This window comes from Botryllus schlosseri, chromosome 10 (assembly GCF_051294905.1).
Source record: "Botryllus schlosseri isolate E-star chromosome 10, Bs_hap1, whole genome shotgun sequence".
NCBI lineage: Eukaryota > Metazoa > Chordata > Ascidiacea > Stolidobranchia > Styelidae > Botryllus > Botryllus schlosseri.
The window spans coordinates 17,744,846-17,769,841 of record NC_137245.1 but is presented as its reverse complement, the minus strand read 5'-3'; the positions used below and the strand labels follow the sequence as shown (position 1 = coordinate 17,769,841).

General features: G+C 41.1%; 3 protein-coding genes across 4 annotated transcripts; all 3 read left to right on the top strand.

Moving 5' to 3' along the window:
* The first annotated feature begins 579 nt into the window (after nucleotides 1-579).
* Nucleotides 580-2,746, top strand: LOC145449150 (uncharacterized). The gene is made up of 2 exons (XM_080327617.1): nucleotides 580-1,325; nucleotides 1,968-2,746. The coding sequence occupies exons 1-2, from the start codon at nucleotides 633-635 to the stop codon at nucleotides 2,556-2,558; spliced, it is 1,284 nt and encodes a 427-aa protein (XP_080183743.1). The 5' UTR covers nucleotides 580-632; the 3' UTR covers nucleotides 2,559-2,746.
* A 6,418-nt stretch (nucleotides 2,747-9,164) lies between these two features.
* On the top strand, nucleotides 9,165-12,405 carry LOC145448271 (uncharacterized). The gene is made up of 7 exons (XM_080326632.1): nucleotides 9,165-9,465; nucleotides 9,554-9,644; nucleotides 9,715-9,843; nucleotides 10,335-10,456; nucleotides 10,520-10,689; nucleotides 10,759-10,985; nucleotides 11,849-12,405. The coding sequence occupies exons 1-7, from the start codon at nucleotides 9,324-9,326 to the stop codon at nucleotides 12,075-12,077; spliced, it is 1,110 nt and encodes a 369-aa protein (XP_080182758.1). The 5' UTR covers nucleotides 9,165-9,323; the 3' UTR covers nucleotides 12,078-12,405.
* A 144-nt stretch (nucleotides 12,406-12,549) lies between these two features.
* Nucleotides 12,550-24,816, top strand: LOC145448270 (uncharacterized). Of its 2 annotated transcripts, none has more exons than XM_080326631.1 (13): nucleotides 12,550-13,053; nucleotides 14,489-14,863; nucleotides 14,920-15,056; nucleotides 15,435-15,622; nucleotides 15,696-15,805; nucleotides 17,800-17,918; nucleotides 18,029-18,116; nucleotides 18,392-18,473; nucleotides 18,595-18,731; nucleotides 20,742-20,854; nucleotides 20,918-21,059; nucleotides 23,265-23,324; nucleotides 23,488-24,816. In XM_080326631.1, the coding sequence occupies exons 1-13, from the start codon at nucleotides 12,960-12,962 to the stop codon at nucleotides 23,934-23,936; spliced, it is 2,094 nt and encodes a 697-aa protein (XP_080182757.1). In that variant the 5' UTR covers nucleotides 12,550-12,959; the 3' UTR covers nucleotides 23,937-24,816. The 2 variants fall into 2 exon arrangements, with proteins under 2 accessions (XP_080182757.1, XP_080182756.1); XM_080326630.1 differs by having other exon boundaries at nucleotides 17,752-17,918.
* Nucleotides 24,817-24,996: the final 180 nt, after the last annotated feature.

Sequence of the window (24,996 nt, the reverse complement as noted above, 5' to 3'; positions counted from 1 at the left end):
CATTGATGTAGGCAGAGAGCAGAATACAAAAATCGAGCTTCAAAATTACAATGATTGGATCATTTTTGCTCACAATGAATTTAATATTAACAATTTCATCGTTTCAATACACCTCAAGATTGCGATATAAAGGAACGATAGGAAGGTGTCGAAACGACTTGGCGCAGTCTTTGAAATCAGGCAACCACCTGGCCTAAACAATATAAAAGGTGGTATATGTACGTACACTGAATGAAAAGTAAAAGAAGATCATATAAAAGGACAGTCGAAAAAACGAGATGGCATGTGGCGAAATCGATATGTCAGGTCGTGGTCCGGTAATCTTGAGAGATGATGCAGAACACATTTGACATGCTTGCCGGGGGTTGCTTACCTCCGGTCTTGGTGCAGCTTAAGACCATAATCAACTCAAGATTGGATTCGAGCTCCGAGATCAATGCGCGGGACCCAATGTGCGACAAATTTGTAATACAGTTGCCGTACTTAACGTTGAACAACCCTGGTCAGATATGGATGATTAACCTGCATCATTGTGACGTAGCGGAATGTAAATAAGCCGCTTCACGTTGCTATAGGTTACAAGAAAAGATAGGAGTGAAAAATATCCAGTTTATTTATACTGTTATTGTGATATGCGATACTGTAGTTCATTCTGGATGGCGATACTACTCTTGATGGTGACGGGGCTTGTTTGTATGATTGTGGGGTGCTACCTAGTGATGACGGAAAGCTTGTCATATGATGACGGGTACTTGTACATCAAGTACCGGTTTGGCGTTTTGGACAACTGGGCTAATTTGTGCCGACCTGCATTGGAGATGTACGAAAAGAATAAAAACGCTGTTTCAAATGCGTTAGGATTCTTAGTCCTACCGCTAATATATCGATATTTCAACTGTGAAAATCGTCCAGTGAAATATTTGCGACACTCCATCAAAAACGGGGTTCGGCAAAAATCGACCGGCTTATTGTCACGACATGAACAGTTCCATAGTCGTTCGCCCTCTCTTACGCGTCGTATGTATGACTCCTCGGCGAGAGTGGTGCGAAATTCCTCAGACGATATTGCATCAAATAGCCAATCCACTCGAAAAAACTGGGCAGCATCTCAAAACGAATCACGCAAACAGCGAAATGGAAAAGAGCGTGGTGATTTCGTTCTACGGGAATGTGAAGCAGCATGTTCGTTGCTAGAACGTTCACGGGATCCCGTATGCGAAGACAAATGTGAGACTGCTTGCCAGACTCTATACGAGAATATTGAAGCATTACAGAAAGTGAAAAAGGAAAAGCTAATATCCGATGCAGATCATATCAGAAAGGAGGTATAGTATTATCATTCATTATGTATCATAGGCGGTAAAAATAGTCATCGGTATTCGGCGGCATAACTTCGTACATTTCTACTCCAGTACAAGTACAAGTTGTAAAGTATTTTAGTCCTGGTTTACCTAAAAAAACTTAAGTAGAAGTTGTGTCATAGCATAGCCACTTGACTTAGCGTAATGCAAGTAGAAAATAACATACTTGTCGGGCCGTCGCTGCCGCACCCCTAACCAAGCTAGGGGCCCAAAATTATTTCATGAATTAGCATAAACGTATTCAGAAATTATGAGGTATATTTTAAAAATTCATGCAACTTTTTTGAAGTTTTTTTCGGTCCGCGTCATCGATTTCTTGAGATTGAGAACTTGGATCATTGAATTTCCAATATTTTTTTATCAAAAATATCGGCTTTCATAAACCGATATCGATAATCGGGAAATTTCCAAACATCGGCATCGATAATCGGCCAGGTCGAGAATCGATCGACCTCTAGTTTTGAGGGTGCTGGCGAAGTGCTGTTTTGGTCCTGCATACTTGAGTACTTTCAGCAGTAGACGAAAACTTCGTTACTTACCATCTCTGTTTATTTTATGTAGTGTTTTGGAAAACGTGATTATATTCGGGTGTTAATTCTAATTCAGATTGCCGATTCCATCAAGTCGTCTCGATATGACTCGTCATCGATCCAAAACTTGACGAGTCTTATGAAACAAAAATGGGCGAAACTCAACGCGCTTGAGACTCAGTCCAGTCGATACAGCAAAGTGATACATCAGTTAGAAGACCGATCGAATACGTGGGATACAGCCCTGCATGCGATCGACCGCAGAAGGAGAAGAGAGCTATACGCTCGACGATTTGCTGTTGTTAAACTGATTGAAGAGTACAAATCCAATATCGTAACGTGCGCCGAACGTGGGATGTCTTTGCGTAGGCAATTGTTAGCGCCACGCGAAAACAGCATAAAAATGACTTGTTACGATTGTCAAGTCGGCCGGCATCCGATTGACACCCTGACATCATTCAGAGATGATGATATTCTGACCAGCGTTCAGGGTTTTACGCCCTCTTGTCCTATTGCGAAAGAAATCAACGCCCGCTATTCGGGACTTGGTCTCTCGGATTACATATCAGATGAAAATAGACTCAGTCGTCTTCGCAACCTGCAGAAAAAGCTGCAACGAGGACTCTTTAACAACAGCTATCTGAGAAATGGTCGCCTGCGATTTTGATTCTTGATTTTTCCTTTATGTGTAATCTTGCGGCATCGCGAGGTACGCTATATGCCGGGAAAATAACTTACTGCTTTTGTCGCTATTTTCGCCACATTTGCTCGTGCAATTACTTTTATATAGTGAATGTATACAACTCGTGAACTCGAGATTCCTAATGAAATATATATGTGGTCATACAGCACTCATTGTTCATGTGAAATGCGTAGAAATTTGTAGGCCACGTGGCGATGAGATGACGCGATAGGCTAAGCCAGTGGTTCTCAGCCCTTTCTTGGCCGTGGCCCATTTTCCGGTTTAAAAATGTGCTGTGGCCCACCTGATATCTTAGTCTCATAATCCTGTTTTGCGTGGTCATGGACAGCTCCGATATGCCTATTCCTCTAAAATATGCGCATTTTTTTCCAACTGATAATATTTAAATCTCGATCTCCCGGGATATGAAATGGCGCGAAGCGCGAAAAAAATTTCAAGTTGAATAAATATCCTCCAACAAACGACCAACGAAATAATCTTGGGCCCCTTCGATCCCCCCCAATTGGGGGTTTGGGTGTGGCAGTTACGGCCCTGGTAGATCATAAGTAGATTATTTTCGTACGCTGCTCCATTCGCGTCGCGAAACACAATGATCAGATCCCAGCACTGTGGGATTGGGACTTTTGTGATACTATTTTGGGGAATATTATAATCATTCTGGGCCAGCATCGAACAATTCGTTGGTGAATGGGGTACTACAGAGAAGTGGAGAAAGATTTTTCAATATGCATGTACTTTGTATGTCTTGTACCAAAACAACTGAAGTTGCGATGACAGAATATTCAATCCAATGATACAATCAATTCCTGTGACTCTTTCATTATGTACATTGTACAATGATTTCCAGGTCGGACATTTTAAACTGACTTCAAAGATTAATGCGCTCCGATAAATCCTCAATCCATTAAGATCCGTTGCGGTGGTGCAGTATACCTCCGCCAGAAGTTGCTAATAATTTGCAATTATGGCTATTTATAGCTTGCAATAATACGGCCTGCAGAAGTACAGCAAATCTGTACATCAATTGCACTTCATTGCGAGTTCATTGCATACCTCTTTCAACGGCGTACGACATATGACCCTGCAGGAATACTTGGTTACTTCAGCATTATCTTCCAGTTATTATACGCTTGAAATTATATTATTTGCTGTTAGCCGTAATTGTTGTCATAGCCAGTAGAAAAGCCACCGTTTCTCCGTAACGTTTTCGATATGCAAATGCTGACTTCATATACGTGCCACTACGTCTAATCAGAGTCGGATGAAAAGCTTTATGTAGCCTACGTATAATTAGGTAATACGAATATATTTTTAACGAATAACAGAAGAAATATAACTAAACATACATTAATTCTGAAATTTCTAAATAGCTCTGTGGCCCACCTCAAAGTGCTCTGTGGCCCACCCTTTAAGAACCCCTGGGCTAAGCTCAGTCGGTAGGCTTGTGCGCTTTGACCGCTGCTGACCATATATTCCAGTCGCAAGATATTGCAATCATCTTTTCAGGGATATCTAGATATCCTGCATCTTTTTGACCGAGCGTCCACGAATGTCAGTACATCAAAAATGTTATTGAGTAGCCTACTTCTCGTAGATATGATGGGTACAGGATGCGTTATAAATTCATGATAATATGTAGCCCATGAAATGGGAGGAGGTAGTATGAGAAGTGTGAACCAATGACGTGACGTCAAATTCGTAATTCTGATTCCAAATATCCGTATGCGTATGTATATAGAGCCTACCGCGTGCCAGACGATTCATTGCAGATCTCCTAAGTCGTAAATTAGTCACGCTTTCATGAATCCCCGCATATATCTCCGAAACCACGTGTATTTCAGCCGGGTATGCACAATTCAACTATACCAGGGGCGGGCAACATACGGGCCGCATCCGCCCCGCGACAAGATTTTGAGCGGCCCGCAGACAGTTTCCGGTCTTATATGATAATGTAACCCGCTGGTCTACATCCATTTGCCAGCAAACATTTTCGAACATGAACAATAACAAGACAATACTGCGTTCTAATGTACATGAAGTTCACGTACAGTCTTTTCCAAGGGTTTCGACGTCCAACATGCAGCCAGAGTTAAAAGAGTTTATTGACAACTTTGATCGACCACAGATATCTCACTGACTTCAACATTGAAGTCAATGACGTTAATAAATTCATTAATTACAGTTTTGGTCTATATGCTTCAAACTTGAAGCTTACATTAATTACGATTTTTTTATGTAGGTGGACAAATACGGGATTAATGTATCGATTCAGGAGTCCAGCCCGCCAAATACTTAATTTTTCCACATCCGGCCCGTCGATTGGAGAAGTTGCCCGCCCCTGAACTATACCATCGATGTGCTACTGAGCTTTTTCAACCAGGAACGCAAGCTAGTATAGGTTGGATCCAGGAATATCAGAATATATTAGCAATATCCTACCTGAACTTCAGTTATGTAGCAGTGTTGGGATCAAGTCCCTACGTTCGAGTCACGAGTCATTGCAGATTATGACTCGAGTCAATTCAAGTCAATCGATTTTCGAAGATGACTCGAGTCTAGTCAGTCTATTTTCGGAGGTGACTCGAGTCAAGTCACTAGTCGAATCACAATTCAAGTCAAATTGAATTTTCGACGTATGAGTGATGATTCAAAATCATAACATTTGCCAGCTGTGTGAAAGACAGATTGCGGTAATTAGCATTTATCTTGAATCAAATAACAAATATAAAGTTAAATATACATGCCAAAAAGGCGTAGTATCGCACACGCACACGTAGAACTGCTAATAAAATACGTGAGCAACTGTATAGTTACATGCTACAGTCTGTGATTATCAGCCAAAACATAGAACTGAATACGTAGCCTAGAAACAAATTGGTAGCCTATGGTACAGTATTACCCATCTACACATCCGTGGGAATATAAACTCATATACTATATTCATTCGATTTAAATCATAGAAAAGCATTGGAAAATGTGAGCACTGCGCAGTGTAAGCACTGGCGCCATCTAAGAAACAGTTATTAATCAACTACTACTACGACAACGTAAGCTGTGATCATTTCGTTCGCGGCCAATTTATTTCTGGTGTAACAATGGAGGACCAGTGGAAGTGGAACGTAAAATAAGTGAAAGACTGATTGCTCTCACAAGTGTCACTGGCGCATCGCGAATTATCCGAACATACACATGATACATTGATTTAGTCGACACCTATCGATGACTTGAAATTGACTCGTAAATTTTGCTTCGAGTCACGAGTCAATCCACATTTCTGAAGCGCCGAGTCAAGTCAAGTCAAGTCATTTTTGTAAAGTGACTCGAGTCAAGTCAAGTCATACGGAAAAGGTGACTCGAGTCAAGTCAAGACTCGAGTCATCCCAACACTGTTATGTAGCTATATATACCATGTCTTATGTTGTTACAGTTGCAACGTGAATCAAGATGTCGTGGAAGTTATTGAAATAGTTCATCAGGTTTAGCCTTAATACAAATCCCTCGTATATGATTCGGAATATAAATCATAGCAAGCAAATTCATAGATGTAATTCAATCCGTAGGACTAATGCTGATTGCACGCAATTTAGAATCAGAGTTCACGATAAAACTCTTGCGATTTTGATTAATTACAACTGCGAGAAATGCAATATATATTGGCATCTCCCATGGTTGTAATGACTCGAGTCACGATTTTTTTTTATGACTCGACTTGACTCGAGTCATTTTTTCAAATGCGTAAAATGGCTCGATTCGACTCGAGTCAATTTGTGCATTGACTCGGCTTGTACTCAAGTCATTGTGCATGACTCGAACCACGTCATATAACTCGAAACTAGTAAGGCCAAGACAGACATTTCAACGTAACTTCGAAGAATAGTAAAGTCATCACGTTATTGGCATTTCGTCTATCAGTCCTAAGTCTTGGAAAATTGGGCCAGAAACTGTTAGGACTGAGGAAAATGACGATATTATGACTGCGAGCCATTCTATATCACTCGAGCAGACTTGAAATAGTGGGTTGAGCCCGATTGAACTCATAACAGAACAGTAAACATAATGAATGAATTGGATTCGGACTTGAATCACAACACTATGACTCGGACTCGACCATCTACTCACTGAATCGGACTCAGACTTGACTCGGTGCTGAATTGGAATTGACTCGACTTGACTTGAGTCAAAACTATAAAAGTGAGATCGACTTCTGAGTCGGAACCTTGTGACTTGGTCACCACCCTGGTATCTCCTTTTCAAATCGATAACAGGTGTATTTGCGATGAGCAACCAATGAGAGCTAAAAACTAGATGGGCCTACCATATATGGATCACTCTAGGGCACAGACTTGATGCAAACTACCATTAGTTGATGGTCAAATAACTTCTGGTTTTTTGCGTAGTTATGGTTCTAGTTGCGCATTTAAAAAAATATTGCCGAACAGCAAGAGACAAATATCGCCGTTTGCCGTGAATCGTGATACCGGTGTTTTACTGTGTGATTCGTGTAACCAATGCTAGATCAGAATCACTAACGGTGTCAGTATCAGAGGGTGGATTTTGGAGGTCGAAACCCCTCCCATTTCGAACTTGTACTGAAGTTTATGTGGAAATCCGATCCGATTCCGATTAAATAAAAATAAGTTCCTTCGCAATTGAATCTATAGTTAGTTATGATTTTTAGTTGGGTATTTTCAAAGGTCGTTAGTTCTAGTTCTAATTGCTAGTTTTGAAAATAGTTACTGTGCAACTTTGCATTTATTCATAGGTTAAATACCGTTATAAATGATTAAACTGAAATACAAAAGAACAGGAGCATCGACTAACCTAATCCCTATCGCTCCAACAACTCACAAGACGTAGGTGCTAATAGATACATGCCCAATGCCCAGCCCATGCACGCACGTCGCACAATCATAACAACAAGAAGACGAGATCGTAGGTCACGAAATAATGACATGCGACGAAGTAGCATACTTGTTTTAAAAGACCCGCTTATGTTAATATGTTTAAGTAATAATTACGTGCCCTAAATTTTTCAAGACGACCACTCACTCAGCTATACCGAGAAGTCTGATAAATCTGAAAGGATAAAATATTTATAGCAATATACAATATGCATGCAATTATCAATATCATTTACCGAATCAATCATGAATTATAGAAAATTTTCGCGCTTCGTTGACCTACACTGAGTTGAATTAATGTGCTCACAAGTACTGGTGAAATCATCCATCCTAATGTGGGGTCTGGGGGCTAAGCCCCCAGAACTTTGGTTTATCACCCTGGGGGAGGGGGAAAGACCAACTTTTTTAGGGTGAGCTAACGAAGTGGTTTTTCAGCCCTGATTTTGTAGGTGGTCAGGTATAGCTCTTGTCAGGTGTTTTCGTGCGGCGCATTGTATTCGTAGTATCCATAGAGTCGCCTATACGTCTGATGGTAGTGGGAAATCTGAAAGGTAGCACGACAAGGTGCTTGATTAGACTCCGAAACGCTTCTTCTCTCGATATTGTCGAAGATAATACTATAATTCGAGTTGGCGTGGTCGATTAAATGATTTAATTTAATTTAAATCCCACGGCCTTTGGCACGAAAGACTGCGAACGATTCTCGGCGGTAGCAAGAGCACGATTATCTGCAGGCATGGCAATTTTACCTCGACTCAGCAGATTCACTACCGTAAAATAGTACGGATGCCATCTTGAACATAATTATTTAATTACAATCAAACTATCACTCTCTAGCACCTTGTACTTGCAAGAAAACGATGGCATAGCCTACTTTACATTTAGGGTTAATTTTAATTTTCGGAATTCCATACAACCAATTTCAGCTGAATGAATACTAGTCAGCCGGACCACGACCTGACATATCGATCTCGCCTTCCGTCACTTGCCCCCTGATTTTATCGCTTGCCACTTTATATTATCTTCTTTTACTTTCATTCAGTGTGCTGTGCATTGCATGCCTCCTCTTTACATCGCCTAGGCCCAGGTGGGAGTCTGATCTTAAGAGTACTCCTAGTTGTTTCGGCATCTTCCTATCATTCATTGTATTACAGTCTTGTGATGTTTTGAAGTGATGAAATTTTACGAATAAACTTGAACTTGAACTTGAACCGGTCCACCAAATAGTTTTTGGAATTTCACCGGTCCGCGAGGTGAAAAAGGTTGAGAACCACTGTTTTAAAATATTTCGTAGTATAAACCATATCTTTTAATAGAAGAGTGATGGATAATACTACCAATCTGGCATTTTTCATTCGCGCAGCATAGCATCGCAGGCCGGATGAAATCTCCCGGCGGGCCGAGTGTTTAACATGTCTCCCTTAGTTCGCATTGCCACACTGAGGTGAACCTCACAAGAAATGCCGTGACTACATCAGTGTAACATGCACAAGCCTACCCAAATTAGAGTCACTGCTCAGAATCTCTATAGTTTCGTTGTATGTGTTATAGAGCTGACTTTTGTCTTTATCTGGGCAAAATAAACTGCTGTGCGTGCAATCGGAAACCGCTACGGTGGATTGCATATGCAGCATTTTCATGTGGTAAATCTCTGACGTAAACAGTGAAATTATGTTATGCCGTGCTTAACGTGTTACTCGTGCCTGGTTATCGAAGCGTTGAACTTTCCTAGATCATTATCTCCATCCTGGCGTCATGGATTATCATATTTACCCAACCTTTAGCTAAAGCATCGAGTAGGATTGTAGGATTCCATTTGTTGGGAACGATGCCTACGTGTACCGCGAGCACGTATATTCTTGCGTTTGTCGTGGCTTTCGCAGTAGCTGACAGGATACCAGTGGCACCCATAAATATACCGCTATGTCCATCGCGGTGCTTATGCCGAGATATTGGTTGTACCGAAAAACGTAAGTGTTGAAATGACTGCAATCTCATAGCAACTCAAATTTACCGGAGTGGTGTTGAGGATTGATGAATATTATGTTCATTGTACAGGAGGTGCGATCATTTGTAAAGATGTCGAAGTATATTGCAACGGAAGTAATTTCATTCTTCAGCTTGACTATATGCCTCGGAATGCGACTTAGTAAGTATCGAAATGATCTTCCTACAAATTGTTTTTCGGAACAATTCACCTACACCCATTAATTTGACAGCATGATAATAACTGGAGATGATATGGGTCATTTAAAACTGGATATATTCGCAATGAGATTTCCTCGACTAAAAAAGTTGATTCTGCCCAATAATGGAATACGAAGCTTACGTATCACCATGAAAATCAGGTAGGCTGGTCGAATGATGCCATTCTCAATTTTCCGATTAATACACGGTGCACCCAAAATATGGCCATTGTCGCCCGTTAAGAGATGGTAAGAAGTGAATTGGCGCTGATGAAGACTCTAACAAAGATAGCAAATCACCATATCTCATTTTTTGAAGTAGCTCTGGTCTAACAGGGTGTATACTAATACAAGACATCCCCCGGGTGTTTACTGGGCGCATACCCATAGATGGAATGATTGAAAATGCAAAACTTATTGTCGGACCGTCAAATAGAATATATATATGAATTCGACGAAATGACGACTGCTCTCATGCCAGAATTGTGCATTGTGCAATGTGCATGTGCGAATTGTATTAACGTTTATCTATCATATTAGTACTGTTGTGAGATTCGAATACATCACTCCAATATACTAACGGATTAAAAATCATTAAATATATGTCAGAACTAATGGTCGGGCATCCCGCTTTAACGAAGCCCTTTTTTCAGGAGCTTAAACACCCTCGTGCTTGATCGAAACAGCTTATGCTATCTTCCCGTCCGTAACCTCACATTGCTACCTAAACTGGAGAAACTTATGGCAAGATATAATAACCTAACATTCATCACAGGTATAAGCAATTAAACAACCATATCTACAGTTCTGAATTGTTTCACGTTATGTTTTATTATAGATATTATGTTCCCCCGCCGACTTGTTGATCTTGACCTGAGATACAATCATATCGAAACTCCACAAAAAGGAAGCTTCAAGCGCCTCAGCAGTCTCCAATTTCTTCGGCTTGACTATAATTCCATCAACAACATTAATTTCCAAGCATTCAGATATCTAAAGAGATTAGAGGTGGGGTCTAGGCCTATTTATCCGGTTATTTTATAGTCATTGGTGTTAATATTACTTCATACATGACAGAGTCTTACATTGGATCACAACGAAATAACGCAACTTCCCAAAAACTCGTTTTTGCACCTAACTAACCTTTCGTACATTGGATTGAGTCATAATATGATCAGTTCCATCGACGAATTCGCATTCAAGCAAATGGGAGTGAAATATCATCAACTTCATGAAATCAGACTGGAACACAATCAGATAGCTATTTTGGAAACGACTTCAATACATTTGCTCTTTCCTCGCCAGTAAGTATCATTCGTTTCTTGTATATTAACATCAGAATCCAAATATAACATATACCTACATATAGTTCATTTCCTGAGGTGGTCATACGAGCGAAATACTTCCACATTTTCTAGGTATCCAAGTAGATTTTCCCTATACTTGCACTACTTACCCAAATCCACTACTTACACTATTTCCACTTCTGTAACGGTTTGTTAGGCGAGACTTTACTGACTTTTTCGCCTTGGGCTCTGTAAAGTAGCAAGTAGTCTTGGGGTATGTATGTATGACTTTTACGACTGAAATTGTCATCGGAAGTGGGCGAAATAACCCCCGTATCGCGGTAGCTGAATAGTCTAGAAAATTGCGCCTCTGTCTGTGTGGTGTCGCATTAGTCGTTCGGCGCTTATCGCGAACAGGCAACTGGCTATTTCGGAAGTAGATAGCCACCACCAATACTGCCAAAAGTATGCGACCCCTCGACCAAATCTACTTTTTGAAACTATAATTACCTTAGTACTTTTCCTATCTTGCTTTCCTAGTTGAAGAAGTTTTGAAATGCCTCGCAAACGGCTACTTCTACTTTTTGGTAGATATTTACGGCGTTACCTCCACTGCTACTTGAGTACCAACGCTGACACTACTTCTTTCATTTCAATAGCATAAGCCTTCATAAAAGTCAGTAGCAATGCCTTGCTATTCCCGAGCCCATCTGTGGTAAGTGTAGACACGTGGTTGACCGGACGACTTGAGTATTGTGCAACTGGATTTTACAATTGCTGGAATCAGTGCGACTATAGAGTCCACATTACTAGGATTGTGACGGAAATTGTGTGCACGGCTTGAGAGGAAGTGGACAAGTAAGTTCTCTTTATACTTTCAGGAAGATCTACGGTTTATATTTGTATGGAAACCCGCTGTTCTGCGACTGCGAACTTTACCGAATCCGAGCCGCTACCGGAACACTCTTCCGTGACGCGGACATAGCTGCATGCGTTTCGCCACCTGAACTGGCCGGTACCACGCTCGGGGAATTAGACCTCTCTGGCTGCGAAGAATACCGCGAAGAAGATTTTTATTACGACTACTACAATAATGATTATGAACCGTAAGGGGTGGCTGAACGCTAGGCTGTGTTTGAATTGCCGGATGTGGGTATAATGTAATATTAAGTTATGATTGTGATTCAATTTTCGTATCCCATGACTGATATAATAATCTCTTGATCACCGAATAATTTTGGGTAAGTTTCTACGGCGGAAATTATATATTATAACGACAACATCGTAAGCCATGTTAGTTTCATTTGTAGGTCTACTGCTAAGAAGTTTTTGCTCATCGCAAACAGTCTGGTCATGTCATTCTTCAATCTCAGAGGCGGTAGAAGGAGCCAAAGAGAAATTTACGTGGTGTTCAACATGCTATCTCACCACACCACGATCTCCCGTATTGATTGTTGAGGTCGAGTGTTGAGTTGTGCAGGATAGGTCGCCGGCAGCAATTTCGCACGCTCGTCGCGTCACTAGCTATTGTATCTCATTCATAACAATGTTATTGTTCAATAGTACGCGATAGAGATTCGATGTGGTTGACATTGAGTAACAGAAAGATATTAGCAATGGGATACATGTTATAATAACCGCTGGATAGCATAGCGAATGGGATCTAATATTATCATATTGGAAGCAATCAGGAATCAGAAGCATCTGGAAGTGCGATCTGCGAGTGCAGACCCCACATATCTATTCTCGAGATGCGCTATGTTTGCGTATTCATATCGCTTGAACTTATTATATCGCGACTAGAAAAGACTCGATTGTTAGATGAGCGTCGTAGTCAAGAGTCTATTGAAAAACTTATTTTGGAGACAAAAGTAGATGAGTAACATCGAGCGTAATGTACGTGATTTTGTGGACAGATGGAATGCGACGAGAACTGTACAGAGTTATGTGTAGGACTGTCGTTCGGCGAAATAGTGCAATTTAGGGGATAATATGTATGGTGCGTCTAGTCGTTTGCTATGCTCTTTACTTCTTATATGCATATTCTCTCCATCGGTTCGGCTACAAGTGGATACTACAGCTGTCGGTAAGTTATTGCATTACACCTGCCTTATGTGTAATAGCCAGATATATTTCACTAATAACAAGCTAGTAGAACTATGCTTGACGCTACCTATTCTCCTGTAAGATATCGTAAGGTACGGGCATTGTATATATGTCGTATGTTAGATAAATAAATTGAAATCCAAATTTCAGTCGCTGAAATATATAAAAAAAATTCTCTCTCCCTCTAATATTGTGTTCAACTCAGTTATTTGGAGATCGCTATCATAGCGTATCAGTATTAGTGAATAATGGGTCTACTAAATTGTAGGTTGCGTCCTGATTCGATATTGTTGACGTCAATTTTGCATTCCTTCATTCAAGGCGCACCTTGTGTCGTTTCAATTTCTCGGTTTAGTGGGATGTAATGTGAAAAATCTCATAAGCCAGATGTACGATAGGCTACCTATCTAGGATATGTGGCGATACTATTTCAGCAATTTGTTAATTTCGGTTAATCGTCATTAGTAGCCGATTACTAATTTCATTGTCTATATCGACAACAGGTCCATAATCATGGATCACACGTTCATAGGGTAATGGACTGTAAAGTATAAGAGTAGGCCATGGATTATAGCCAAAGTATCTGCCGCATATGTTGCCAATTTGCTGATAATTACACATTACACAATACACATATAATATGAGTGTCTTCATTAGGCTAAAGAAGACTTACACTACCGTGAGCGAATGATTTACAGTTATATTAGTTTAATGCTGTTTATAAACAACGAATACATTCGTTGAAAATCGAATGCTAAACAACCATGATAGTGGACCCGCAAGGGAATTTCCTATTCGCACTCTTATACGCTTCATTTGGCGACAATTAGACATGGATTCGATTTCAATGAGAAGAGTGACTATAAATTCAATGTCTAAAACGCCAAAAACGCTCTCTACGTTGGATATCGGCAGCTAGGCACTTATCTTTATGCTAAATAGATGCCTCGACATTCATCTAATGATCCATATATCACGTATTCAGGAGTATTTGAAAGCATTGCTTTGGCTGTATAAGTCTATATACATTATAAATCCTACCGTACGTGTATACTGTAGTTGTATATACTGTAATGTTTGTCTGAAGCGATACTTGTTGAGCAATGTTTTGTCCCGGATCATTCAACTCCCAAGTGGATCTGAAAGCGATGTCCTTTTATCATTATTTCATACCTGCTTATACCTTTGACTCGTAAGACCACGAAACCTTCGAGCTGGGAAGAGGCGTTTGATTGTTCAGGGGCTCGTCCATACTTCAAATTTCTTACAATAGCGAATGAATGAGACCGTTTTAGTAATTGTTCTAACAACGCACGATACCTGCTAAAACGAATTTTGGGAATGCAACGCAGTTGAATAAATTTTAATTTCTTCATTAAAATCGAATGATAAACGTGACCCTTTATATACCGCAGATGAAAGTACCGTCACTACATTTACCGCCACAGACGGAGGATCTGGCTCAGGGTCGCTGGACACTACCACGGCCTCAGATTCCACCACTGGTTCGGGCGGCGGTAGTGGGTCAGATGCCGCAACCACACAGGAATCCAGTGGGGTTACCACTGTAACGGATATATCCGGGAGTGGATTCACAGAATTCACGACTTCAAACTCGGAGACTACCGGTACAACGTCGTCAATATTTGACGGGTCTGGCTCCGGATCCGGTGTTTTGGATGATGCAACAACTACAGACAGTACACAAACCACAATATTTGAAATTATAACCGAGCCGGACGCTACCACGTTCGTCGCCACTACAGGAGCAGTTACTGAAGCTGCCGCAGGTACGTTTATTGTTGTATTAGTGAGATCCGCGTAACTGGTACTATCGATGTTGCAGATTTTCCGTGGTATTACATTGTGATTATTTGCCTCGCCATCATCATTATTATTCTTATCGTCCTATTTATTGTCTTCTACTGTAAAAACAAAGATTCTGGACCGACGAAGCAATCGACAAACGACGCTGATGATAAGGTAGGATATTCATGTACCTTGATTGTCTCGCCCAATCAATCAAATTGATACCCATTTTTTCATAATCACACAAATAATACATAAATTGAACCGTGCGATTCAAGCACGCTTATGACTGTTGTCAATACCCATACCGATACCGTAACACGTACTTTTTGCGTAGACATATTTCCTGAATTCCCTGCAAAAATTTTCCCAACCAATTGATGTTTTACCGTCCGAAGAGGTTTCTAATTTTCTATATATATGCCTGGTAACGGGACTTCCGATTCCGGGATGATATGATAATATACGACCCGTTATGGCAATCAAGTAGGGATTTGGGACTATGGCAACCTGTCAAGCAATTTCCTTTTTCATTTCATTTATACTATTCAGGGGGTTGCTGCCGTGGTATCCTCGTCTCCTGTATCATCGCCTCCAGAACCACCGCAGCTTGCTCGTGAACAAGCTCCGACCGTATTACCGCCCGCAACTACAGATGGGCCAGATATTGACTTTGTGTCGTCGAGCCCCATGGCAGCTCCACTACACACGCAAGACGTATATGCGACAGTGAAGAAAAGGTACAGCCAAGTCGAATCCACGATATTTCGGAAATTGTACACTGTGTAACGCTTCATTGTTTATGTCGGTAAGGAGCACGGCTCGTACGAAACCGAGACGGCGCAAGGGATCGGATTTTAAAGATGCCGATGGATTCAACGAGCCGCTCATACCAGAGCATGATGACGAACCTAGCAGAAAACGTGAGGCAATCGTAAATGATCATAACCTATATCGTATTACCAGTAGGGATGAACACTAAGATTCGAGTATACTTGAATTCGAGTCGAGGATCAATTGCAAGGATTCGAGTCATGTATTAAAAGTCAACTGTTCAGTCTAGATCAGTGGTTCTCAACCTTTTTGGATGACTGAACCGCATTTCAAACTTCAGAGTACGTTATGGAGCCGCATGAAAACACTCGAGTAGGCTATACGGAAAACGAAAATTTAAAGGCAGCTGCTGGGCTACCTCTGGATCTCACCATCCAGCTAATTCAAAATCATACACATAAACGTCTATACATTATATATCGGTTATTTTAGCATTGATAGATGCAGATTGGCGAGTGCTGAAAATGCATATTACTTAAAATGCATATTACAACAGCATAGGCATACTATGTCATTTTGTGATAGCTCTTCATACATTCCAGCACTTAATACACAAGTTTGAAGGGGACTATACGCTGAGAACTATTGGTAATATTGCAATTTATACTTGACTATGAGCTACTTTGATGTCAGTAAAACTGTGTCGAAATTTACTCTTCACTGAGACGATCTATAATGGTATATGACCAGCAGAACTCAAGATACATCATTGTTTGACGGGTATTCAATTCATCCATGCGTTTGACGCTAGTCTGCAAGAATTCTCTTTCCTCGTTTTCACAAGTGGCCTGGGACGGCTTTAGACATAACTAATAGCCTATTCCTTAATTTAGCATTCATATGAAGAAATTGACTATAAATATTTATAGAAACAAACAAACAACAACTGTCGTCTATTATGTTTTTGTGGCATGTTTAGAGATCAATTAGAGCCGCAAGAAGGCTACCTTGGACCCGCGGCTGGGAATCACTGATTTAAACTGTAACGAATTTCTACATCTACGTTACGGTCTCCCTTGACAAAGATGCTTTCGTTATACTTTCTTGCCATGCTTGTCGGCCTCGAAATTTCGATTAGCCGTATTGCATCATTCAAATATTTAGCAGAAGTCTAAGTTTACTAGGAATATTCATGGAAGCGACATTTCTGTGATCAACCCGCCGCATGGGCATGGTCACAAAGCACGATGAAATGCTTATAGTCACCAAGTGCAAAAATATTTTTAATGACATACACCCGACATTATTTTTCTCCTGGTCTCAGAAAGGAACCTATTTAGACTTTCCAAGTCAATATATCTGTCATAGCATCATAATCAGTGGTGTATGTCATCAAAAGACCAAATTTACTACCGTCATTACAACAACAAAAAACATTCTCTACGTGACTTCTACACGAATGCTTGTGATTTGTTTATTTGTTTTGTGATATTCATGGTGTTTGTTGGCTACTACGGTCATTTACACCAGGCCGATATTCTTCATTTTTATTCCGTAACTGCCGACTTATAGCACGACCGACTTCTAGGCTATTTGTAAGACGCCACTTACGCGGATGAGGTGGCAAGGAGGTCGACCTCGGTCGGACTTGAACCCACAACCTATTGGTGTTAGCGCCGCGGATTATACCACTACGCTGCCTCGCCACTGTTGCTGGTGATTTGAATAAATGTGTCCGCCCGTCTGCCACACCTTGATACTAAAGTTCTGTTGCCATTTCCCGCCTACAAAATCCGTGATCCACATATGTACCGAAGGTATTGCCGTTTCAACATATGTATCGAATATTACAATCGAATTACACCCGGATATCCCTATAGTTCAAATCAGTTCGATTTGAAATCGGATGGCAATACCGGTCAGCCCTCTGGTTCACCGGGCCACAACCTGGCATATCGATCTCGCCTTTCGACACACGCTATATACCTCTTTTTGTCGCCTCCACTTTTATCTTATCTTCATTTACTTTTCCTTCAGTTATCGCAACGCTGAGATTAACGTAACGTCCCTGACTTGATATCAAATATGTTTACAGCAACACCTCGCTATACTCCCAATACAACTGCTCATCAAATTCCTGCAGATAGTCTTACGGACCCATATGGAAGAACCATAACATATCAACCATACTTATTGCCGACACCTATCCAAACAGCACTAACTGGCAGAGCGTTAGGGGATCAGTTAACGGACGAGGCGATTGTAAGTATATACTCGTTGCATATACCGAGCGTAGGTTAAATTCGGGTTCGCGCGTTTCGCTACCACGACTCGTCTGTGACGAAATTTCTCTCATTCAATCTTTAATTCAGGCCGAGAGAAATCAGCTGCAACGGTCAGACATTGAGCGACACCGAAACAAACAGAGACTGCGAATGCAGAGAGCAAAGCAACAAAGTGGTAAATAACAAAATTTATGCACGATCAGAGTAATTTCCCAGCAGCATCCCAGGATGACTGGCGATGCTCCGCTATAATGAATTGATTCTCATCCGGCAAGAAAGTGTTACGCAGCGTTCTATAGCATTGTTCGATTTCGTGCCTTGTCGTTGCTTTGTTTTGGCTTTAACTTTGGTATGCAATGCATAGGCTGTAGAATATTCCTTTTTGCTTGCCCCAGCATAACAATTATATTATACCGGGCATGATTTAAATGTGACACATATATATTTTAGTACCATACAAAGACGAGCAGCGTTCTATTGACGAGGTTCTGCAGCCGCTACCCCCAAGAGCTCTTCAAGGTATCGAGGAAAGGTATGAAATTTAGATTTATTGTGTTCATAGATTTACCAATAAGTGATGTGGATATATGTAGCATTTGATATATTCGAATTGGAGATAATGTAATATGTATTCTTTATGTCTGGGTTCACAGGAGGCGGCTAAAGAAGTATGGGCTGTTGAACAGCGCCGATGAAAGAATTGATCAATCATTACCTCGTAAAACACCGAAAAAACGCAGTGAGAGACCAACTAGTGACACCTCCGATGATACAACAACATCAGATCAAAGTAAGTTGCCGCCGTAACCGTGGTAAAGTTATGAAATTTAGTGATATAACCCGCTGTATTGCGAATTCATTAGCCATAAAATTCTACGTTCAATAATTTAGTGTATTTTCTTGTATACGTGCAGTGCTACATCGGGTTTACAGATGTCGTTTTGACTATGTCGGATATAATAATAAATAGATAGATTATATGCTACTCAGATTATCTTCTCTTGGGAGACTCTCAGACACATTGATGCACAGTGGATTTTATACGAGCGAAGGGTTAAAGCAGGGACGGGCAAGATGCGGTCCGCGGGCCGGATCCGGCCGTGACGGGATTTTGAGCGGCCCGCAGACACTTCACGGTCTTACATGATAATATGGCCTGCGGTGACAGTCTGCCGCAATTTTCCACTATATTTGATTACAGCGTCAAATTATAGTGACTGCAGGTTATTCTTTCTTGTTTTCGGACACAAATAATATTGATTGTTAGTTATCCTGTAGTTATTCGTGTCCATCATGCAGCCGGAGTTCAAAGAACCTGTACAAAGCTTTGATCGACCACAGATGTCTCATTGATTTGAACATCTAATTCATTGAATACTGTTTTGGTCTCTATGCTTCAAACTAAAGTTTACATCAAATACGATTAATCCTTGTATAGGTGGATAAATAAATACGCGCATAATATAGGCTACTATAGATTCAGGAATCCGGCCCGCCAACTACTTCATTTTGTTATATCCGGTCCGCCGACTGGAGAAGTTGCTCGCCCCTGGTTAACAGTGATCCTAAAACACTGATGAATATATTACCGCGTTATGCTTCGTGTGTAGAACGATTTACTTGGAACTGTTTGAAGAAAGAAACGAGCTCAAACCTCGGTCACAACCGAGCGCTTCTAATCTAGAATTGATCAAAGGCTTTACCTTATTAAATATTACACGCGCTTTGTATAATGATGGTTCGATCGACTGTAACTTGTGATCGACATCGACACCACGAGAAGCACATTGTCTGAGTTGAAATTGGCATATAACGTTTATATATCTTTCGTTATGATATCTGACGTAGCAGTAGCGGTTGATTCAATTCACCTAGCTTTGTGTTGGTAGAACATACATAAAACATAAGGAAATACAATTCATCACAAGATATAGTTCATGGGCTATACGCTTGTCTATTCCAGTACTAAAGTACACAACCCTCGCTTGTTTCCACATTTCTTGATCTCGTTCTATTGTCGTACGTATTGATGGAATCTATGACAACCCGCATGATTCTGAACAAATTGTGATGGGTCATCTGGCCAACAATCCTTTATTCGTTTACTGTGATCTCCATAATGCGCTGGTCCAAGTAATATATTACATTAAGGTGCGACTCGCGTGAGGCCAAAAGTTATATTTGATGAGCAATTAAAGAAAGCGACGTAATCGCAACTTTTGGACGTCATAATCACGATGATGACGCCGGGCTAAAAATAAGTTTTGTTGTCTTCGGCTACGCAAATGTGACATCCGCCACTGAACTTATCGTTGTGTTTTAGGAAGCACTGTTTAGACTTGAAGTGTGCGTAATTGGTGGCAAATAGGTATAGATGTCGCGAGGCGTGTAAAAACGAATTGACATGATGTAGTCGTATTGTGACCGCTGTGCATTGAATAACACGTCATACGCGATGCCAACTTCAGGACTTGTCATAGAATACTTCAAAGCCTGTTTCACGGCACAGAATATTTTGTCGACTTTTGTACCTGTTGTCGAGTTTTTAGTTATTCTCTAGATTTTTCGCAATGCGACCCATTCAATTGAAAGATTCCCACCAAGAGAATGTATTGTCTCCGGGCTTATAAACTGGTATATTTGGAACTAACTCATTTCCTCCTTTTACTTGTAACAGTTTTGTCCTGCCACGAAAGGCACGACTGTATAGCGTCAGTGACTATATCTGCTTATAGGACATTGGTGATTGAAACGCCTGTGCAATATACAAGACTATAACTTATAGAACTTTTCTGTTTAGAAAAACCTGCTCACGAAGCGGTAATATCCAAAATGACGAAACTTCTCGAGGACGCCTACGCTCTGCTGGCACCGGCAGTTCACAAAACTATAGTGAAACCGATACCTTCCGCAGTACGGACGCGTAAATCACAACATGTTATACAAGTTTTATTCACGACTTTGTTCTATTACCAGGGAGGTCAAGGCGCTCCGGAAAATGCACCTCCATACACATTGCAAGACCCGTATCTTCGACAACAAGCTATGGGTCAATCGCCAAACGACCAACGATTGTTCACGAGAACCAATACACCGCCTGCGTTACTTTCTGACCCAGGTAACTAATTTGAAATTTGATTTGTAAGTACTGCGAATGTAATCAGTGGCGAAATGCGCCTTTACCCCCTCCTAGTTTTCGGCTTAGGCACTCAGACCTCATGTCCGTTCTCTGCGTCAGAATTAACAAGGGAAGTCACGTGATTGTTTGAAAATTTGGTCCCTTTCAAGTTTTTATCTTGGCTAAGGCTATATGTGAATGAGATTTGGATTTGGTGACCGCTACCGGCGAGTTATTGATGTCGTTAGACTTCAAAAGAGTTAAAGCCCAGAGATCACAATGCTCCCGTGTTATTTGACACCCTCTAGCCTCCAATTTCAGTGTATGTTGAATTGCCCATAGTTTTCTATTGTTCTGTGGATATTGCACAGCATAGAACATAAGAGTTTGTGGCGTATTGCATTGTTACTCTGGTATTCAACGACTATTGATAGCGTCAATCGGCTTCCACCGGCACGAAATATAGTACTATTGTTACTAATGAGTTAAGAAGCGCCGGTCTCCGCTGTCTCTGGTAAATTATGGATAATGTTACTAGTAAATATGGCCGGGCATAGTCGAGTACCTTGGAGATTCGATTCGCAGTCGAGTATTAAAGCTTCGTGACGAGTCGATATTTTTTCCTATTTTGGGAATTATGACGTCATACACACCGGGAAAAAGCATTATATGTACGTTTCAATCAACTATCAAAGTACCAATCAAATATTGTTAGTTCAACTTGATCATCAACAATTTCGTATATGTCTAGTGTCTACCTTTCCGATAAATACGAGATACCATATTGTGATAACGCCGCCGCTCCATCTCTACTTCAGAGAAATGTCATTCTAATGAACATGCGTAGCCATTTGCCTCATATGTTTTGGACGCTGTGGCGTTTAATAGATAACTAACCTACGGATAGATGGTATCTTCGTTTCTTTGCTTCGTAAGCAAATATGGTATTTTATAGTTGGCGGCCCGAGCGAAAAGTATAGGCTATTCAAACCGGTCTTAAACGAAAGCTACTATCGCATAGATTCCGAAAATATAAATTATAATCTGGTCATGGCACTTCAACTCGATCAAATCGCCATTAAAGTCGTAAATTGCCATTGTTTGGAACAATCAGAGCGCCGCAAGACAATGACATGTTGTTGTAACTTCCACGAGACGCTCAATGGCGTCATCATCTGTACGTGGCGCTCCGATCGTTGAGAACGATGCCGATATCCGATTATAAGGGCAGATTATATCATTTATATAGTCGGAGTCAGCACAACCAGTAGCCTTCATTTTAGACCAGTTTAAATAGATTTTTCGTTCGGGTCGCTAGTTAAAGTTATGATATCTGCTTACGAAAAGACCATGAATATTTATCTACACCAACGCGAAGGAATTATCGAAACCATAATTCTACCCGAAAAAGTGAATCTTAGACCCAAGAGACCTATAAATTCAGTACTCGAGAAAAACTGACTATTTGAATCATTGTGCCCAGCAAAATTCCTAAATAATGAGTGTTTCAACTTTCAAACCGATACGAACAGTTGACCATAGACATCTAAACCCACGTATAGATAGTAGTGGACAGAGTTGGATTGTGGTAGGCTACTTCGGTATCATACATTTTTGATCACTTAAGTGTCGGAGTCAGAGTCGCGCTTTTTAATTTGATGAAGTATTGAGAGTCGGGGCCAGCGTCGCGAAATTCGGTATGAAGGACCAGGGGCAGAGTCGCTGGCAAAATTGATCAAGAGACAGGACTAACAGCAAAATTCTTTCGACTCGCAATTGGATTATAATTTCCACGTACAGTTTTTATATGTTGTCGTAGTTTCGAATAAGAGTTGTAAGAGTATGTAGCCGTGATTCCGTTCATGTGCGGGTCAGTGTGTGTGTGTGGGGTGGGGGTGGGGCGGGGTACAAGCCCGAGTCGCTACTTCCAAACTAACGGGGTCCCGAGTCTGAGTCAGAGTTGTGCATTAAAATTTTGCGTAATGCGAGAAGATTCGCAATCGCAAATCCAAATTACACGGCGTCATCAGTCGGAATCAGATTCGCTGTTTGGAATCCCACGAGAGTCTTGAGCGGAGTCGCATAGGGATTTGTGCGAGTCCCCAGCCCTGTTAGTGGGGCTCACGTAGGACCCGGTAGTAAGTGGTGGGAACGTGATTGAATAAATTTTGATTGTATTGTATGAATTATTTCAACTTCGTTCAGGTTTTCCGGGACAAGTAAATCCGGCTTACACACCAGGACCGCAGTTTCCACGAGCAAACGGTGCGTTTATTTTGTTGAATTTCTCTGATTAAGCTCAACGGGCAAGCCTAATCGCAAGTTAAATATCGATTATGACGTTATATCCAAATTGTTCTCGCCCCTTCAGTTTTTTCTGATCCTATCCGTAGTCCCACGCCAAAGATAACAAATAAATCTTCTACAGATTCTCGATCTCCCGTGTGGACGCCGTACCGTACTTACGACAGATTGCAAGAAATACGGCAGCAAGATCCTTCCTTGTTGTTATCGCCAAAGCCGCAGCACCCCTACGCCTCGAGTCAGGATACCCTCATTCCAACGACGCCACATCGGACGTACACGAATCCAACCTTACCTCAGTCTGTTCAAGACCCATTTTCAGTTATGGACCCACAGAGTTCAATACCTGGCCGGGCACACCCTGTGCGTCCACACCAAAGCGATGCGTTGCAAATGCATCCGATGACATCCACGCCCGGGAATCCGAACATTGAGGACGCGAACCAAAGGAATTTTGTTGATGCGGGGGTGGACGAGCCTGCAGCATCTATCGTGCAATCGATTAAGGATACCTTAGCCGAAATGGCGGGAAAACGGAAATTGGGTGAAACCATTGATGAGTCGAATTGTTGATCGCAACTTATGTTTCAATAGACTCTGCGCGCGTTACGTCCAGACCTAAAGAGTAGCGACACAGGGTTGCGGAGGTTGTGCTGAGCGTTGCACCATTTTTATTCGCGGATGTATCGATTTCGGAAAGTAACGGCGTACTTTCTCGGTTGATTCAGTTGCCCGGGGGAACATGTCCTCGTTAAAGTGTAGCTTCAAATTTAATCCACTGTTACGTGGTTCATGATATATTAAACTGGCTACCGCCCAATCTTGACGTTGCCTAAATATATATAAACCTTTATTATACATGTGGGCGCCCTAGATATACTGTGAACAACAGCAGACAAGGGTCAAGTTTGTTTTATATTTTTATTGGTGATTCAGTATTTTAGCTGGCGTATAGCCTACACTGTGATACACAACGTGTTGTGCTGTGTCTTGGTAAATGATTACTGTCACTTGCTTCATGATTAATTAAAGCACGTCTACCTTAAATACAAGCAGACACAGCAGTTATATTGCTTACTTCACTAATGTGTTCACACTGTTTCAGCAAAGCCTACCCCAGGTGATTCCTAAAAGTTTACGGTAGAAAAGGTGAAGATTAGCGCCACTATCCGTATCTACACACCATTTCCTATTTGTTTAAATGGTTTTGTTAGTGACGCATTTTTACCTGTAAAAACTTGCAATTTCTATCATTTAGGAAATTTTTCTCATCTATTATATGCAGTGTTGGTACTTTCCCTATTCGATATTATATATGTAGGTAGGCTTATATACAATACATCAATGAAATATGATGCTGATACAGCTGAATTCTGATGTGATGATAATGAATTTATTTCGCACTCGTGACGAATGCATGGAAAATATAAATGCTCTTTTTTACTGGCTCGAATTTCGGTTGTTGGAATAGAGGAGGGTGTCAGAGTTACAATACGTTTTGTACACAGGTGATAACTAATCAGTTAGGAAGCGATGCGGGCCCTAGGCCCCAAATTTCGGTGCATTCCTCGTCAATACATTATTGATGCGGTCAGCGGGGCTTACGTACTAACTATGTAATACTGTATGTAAA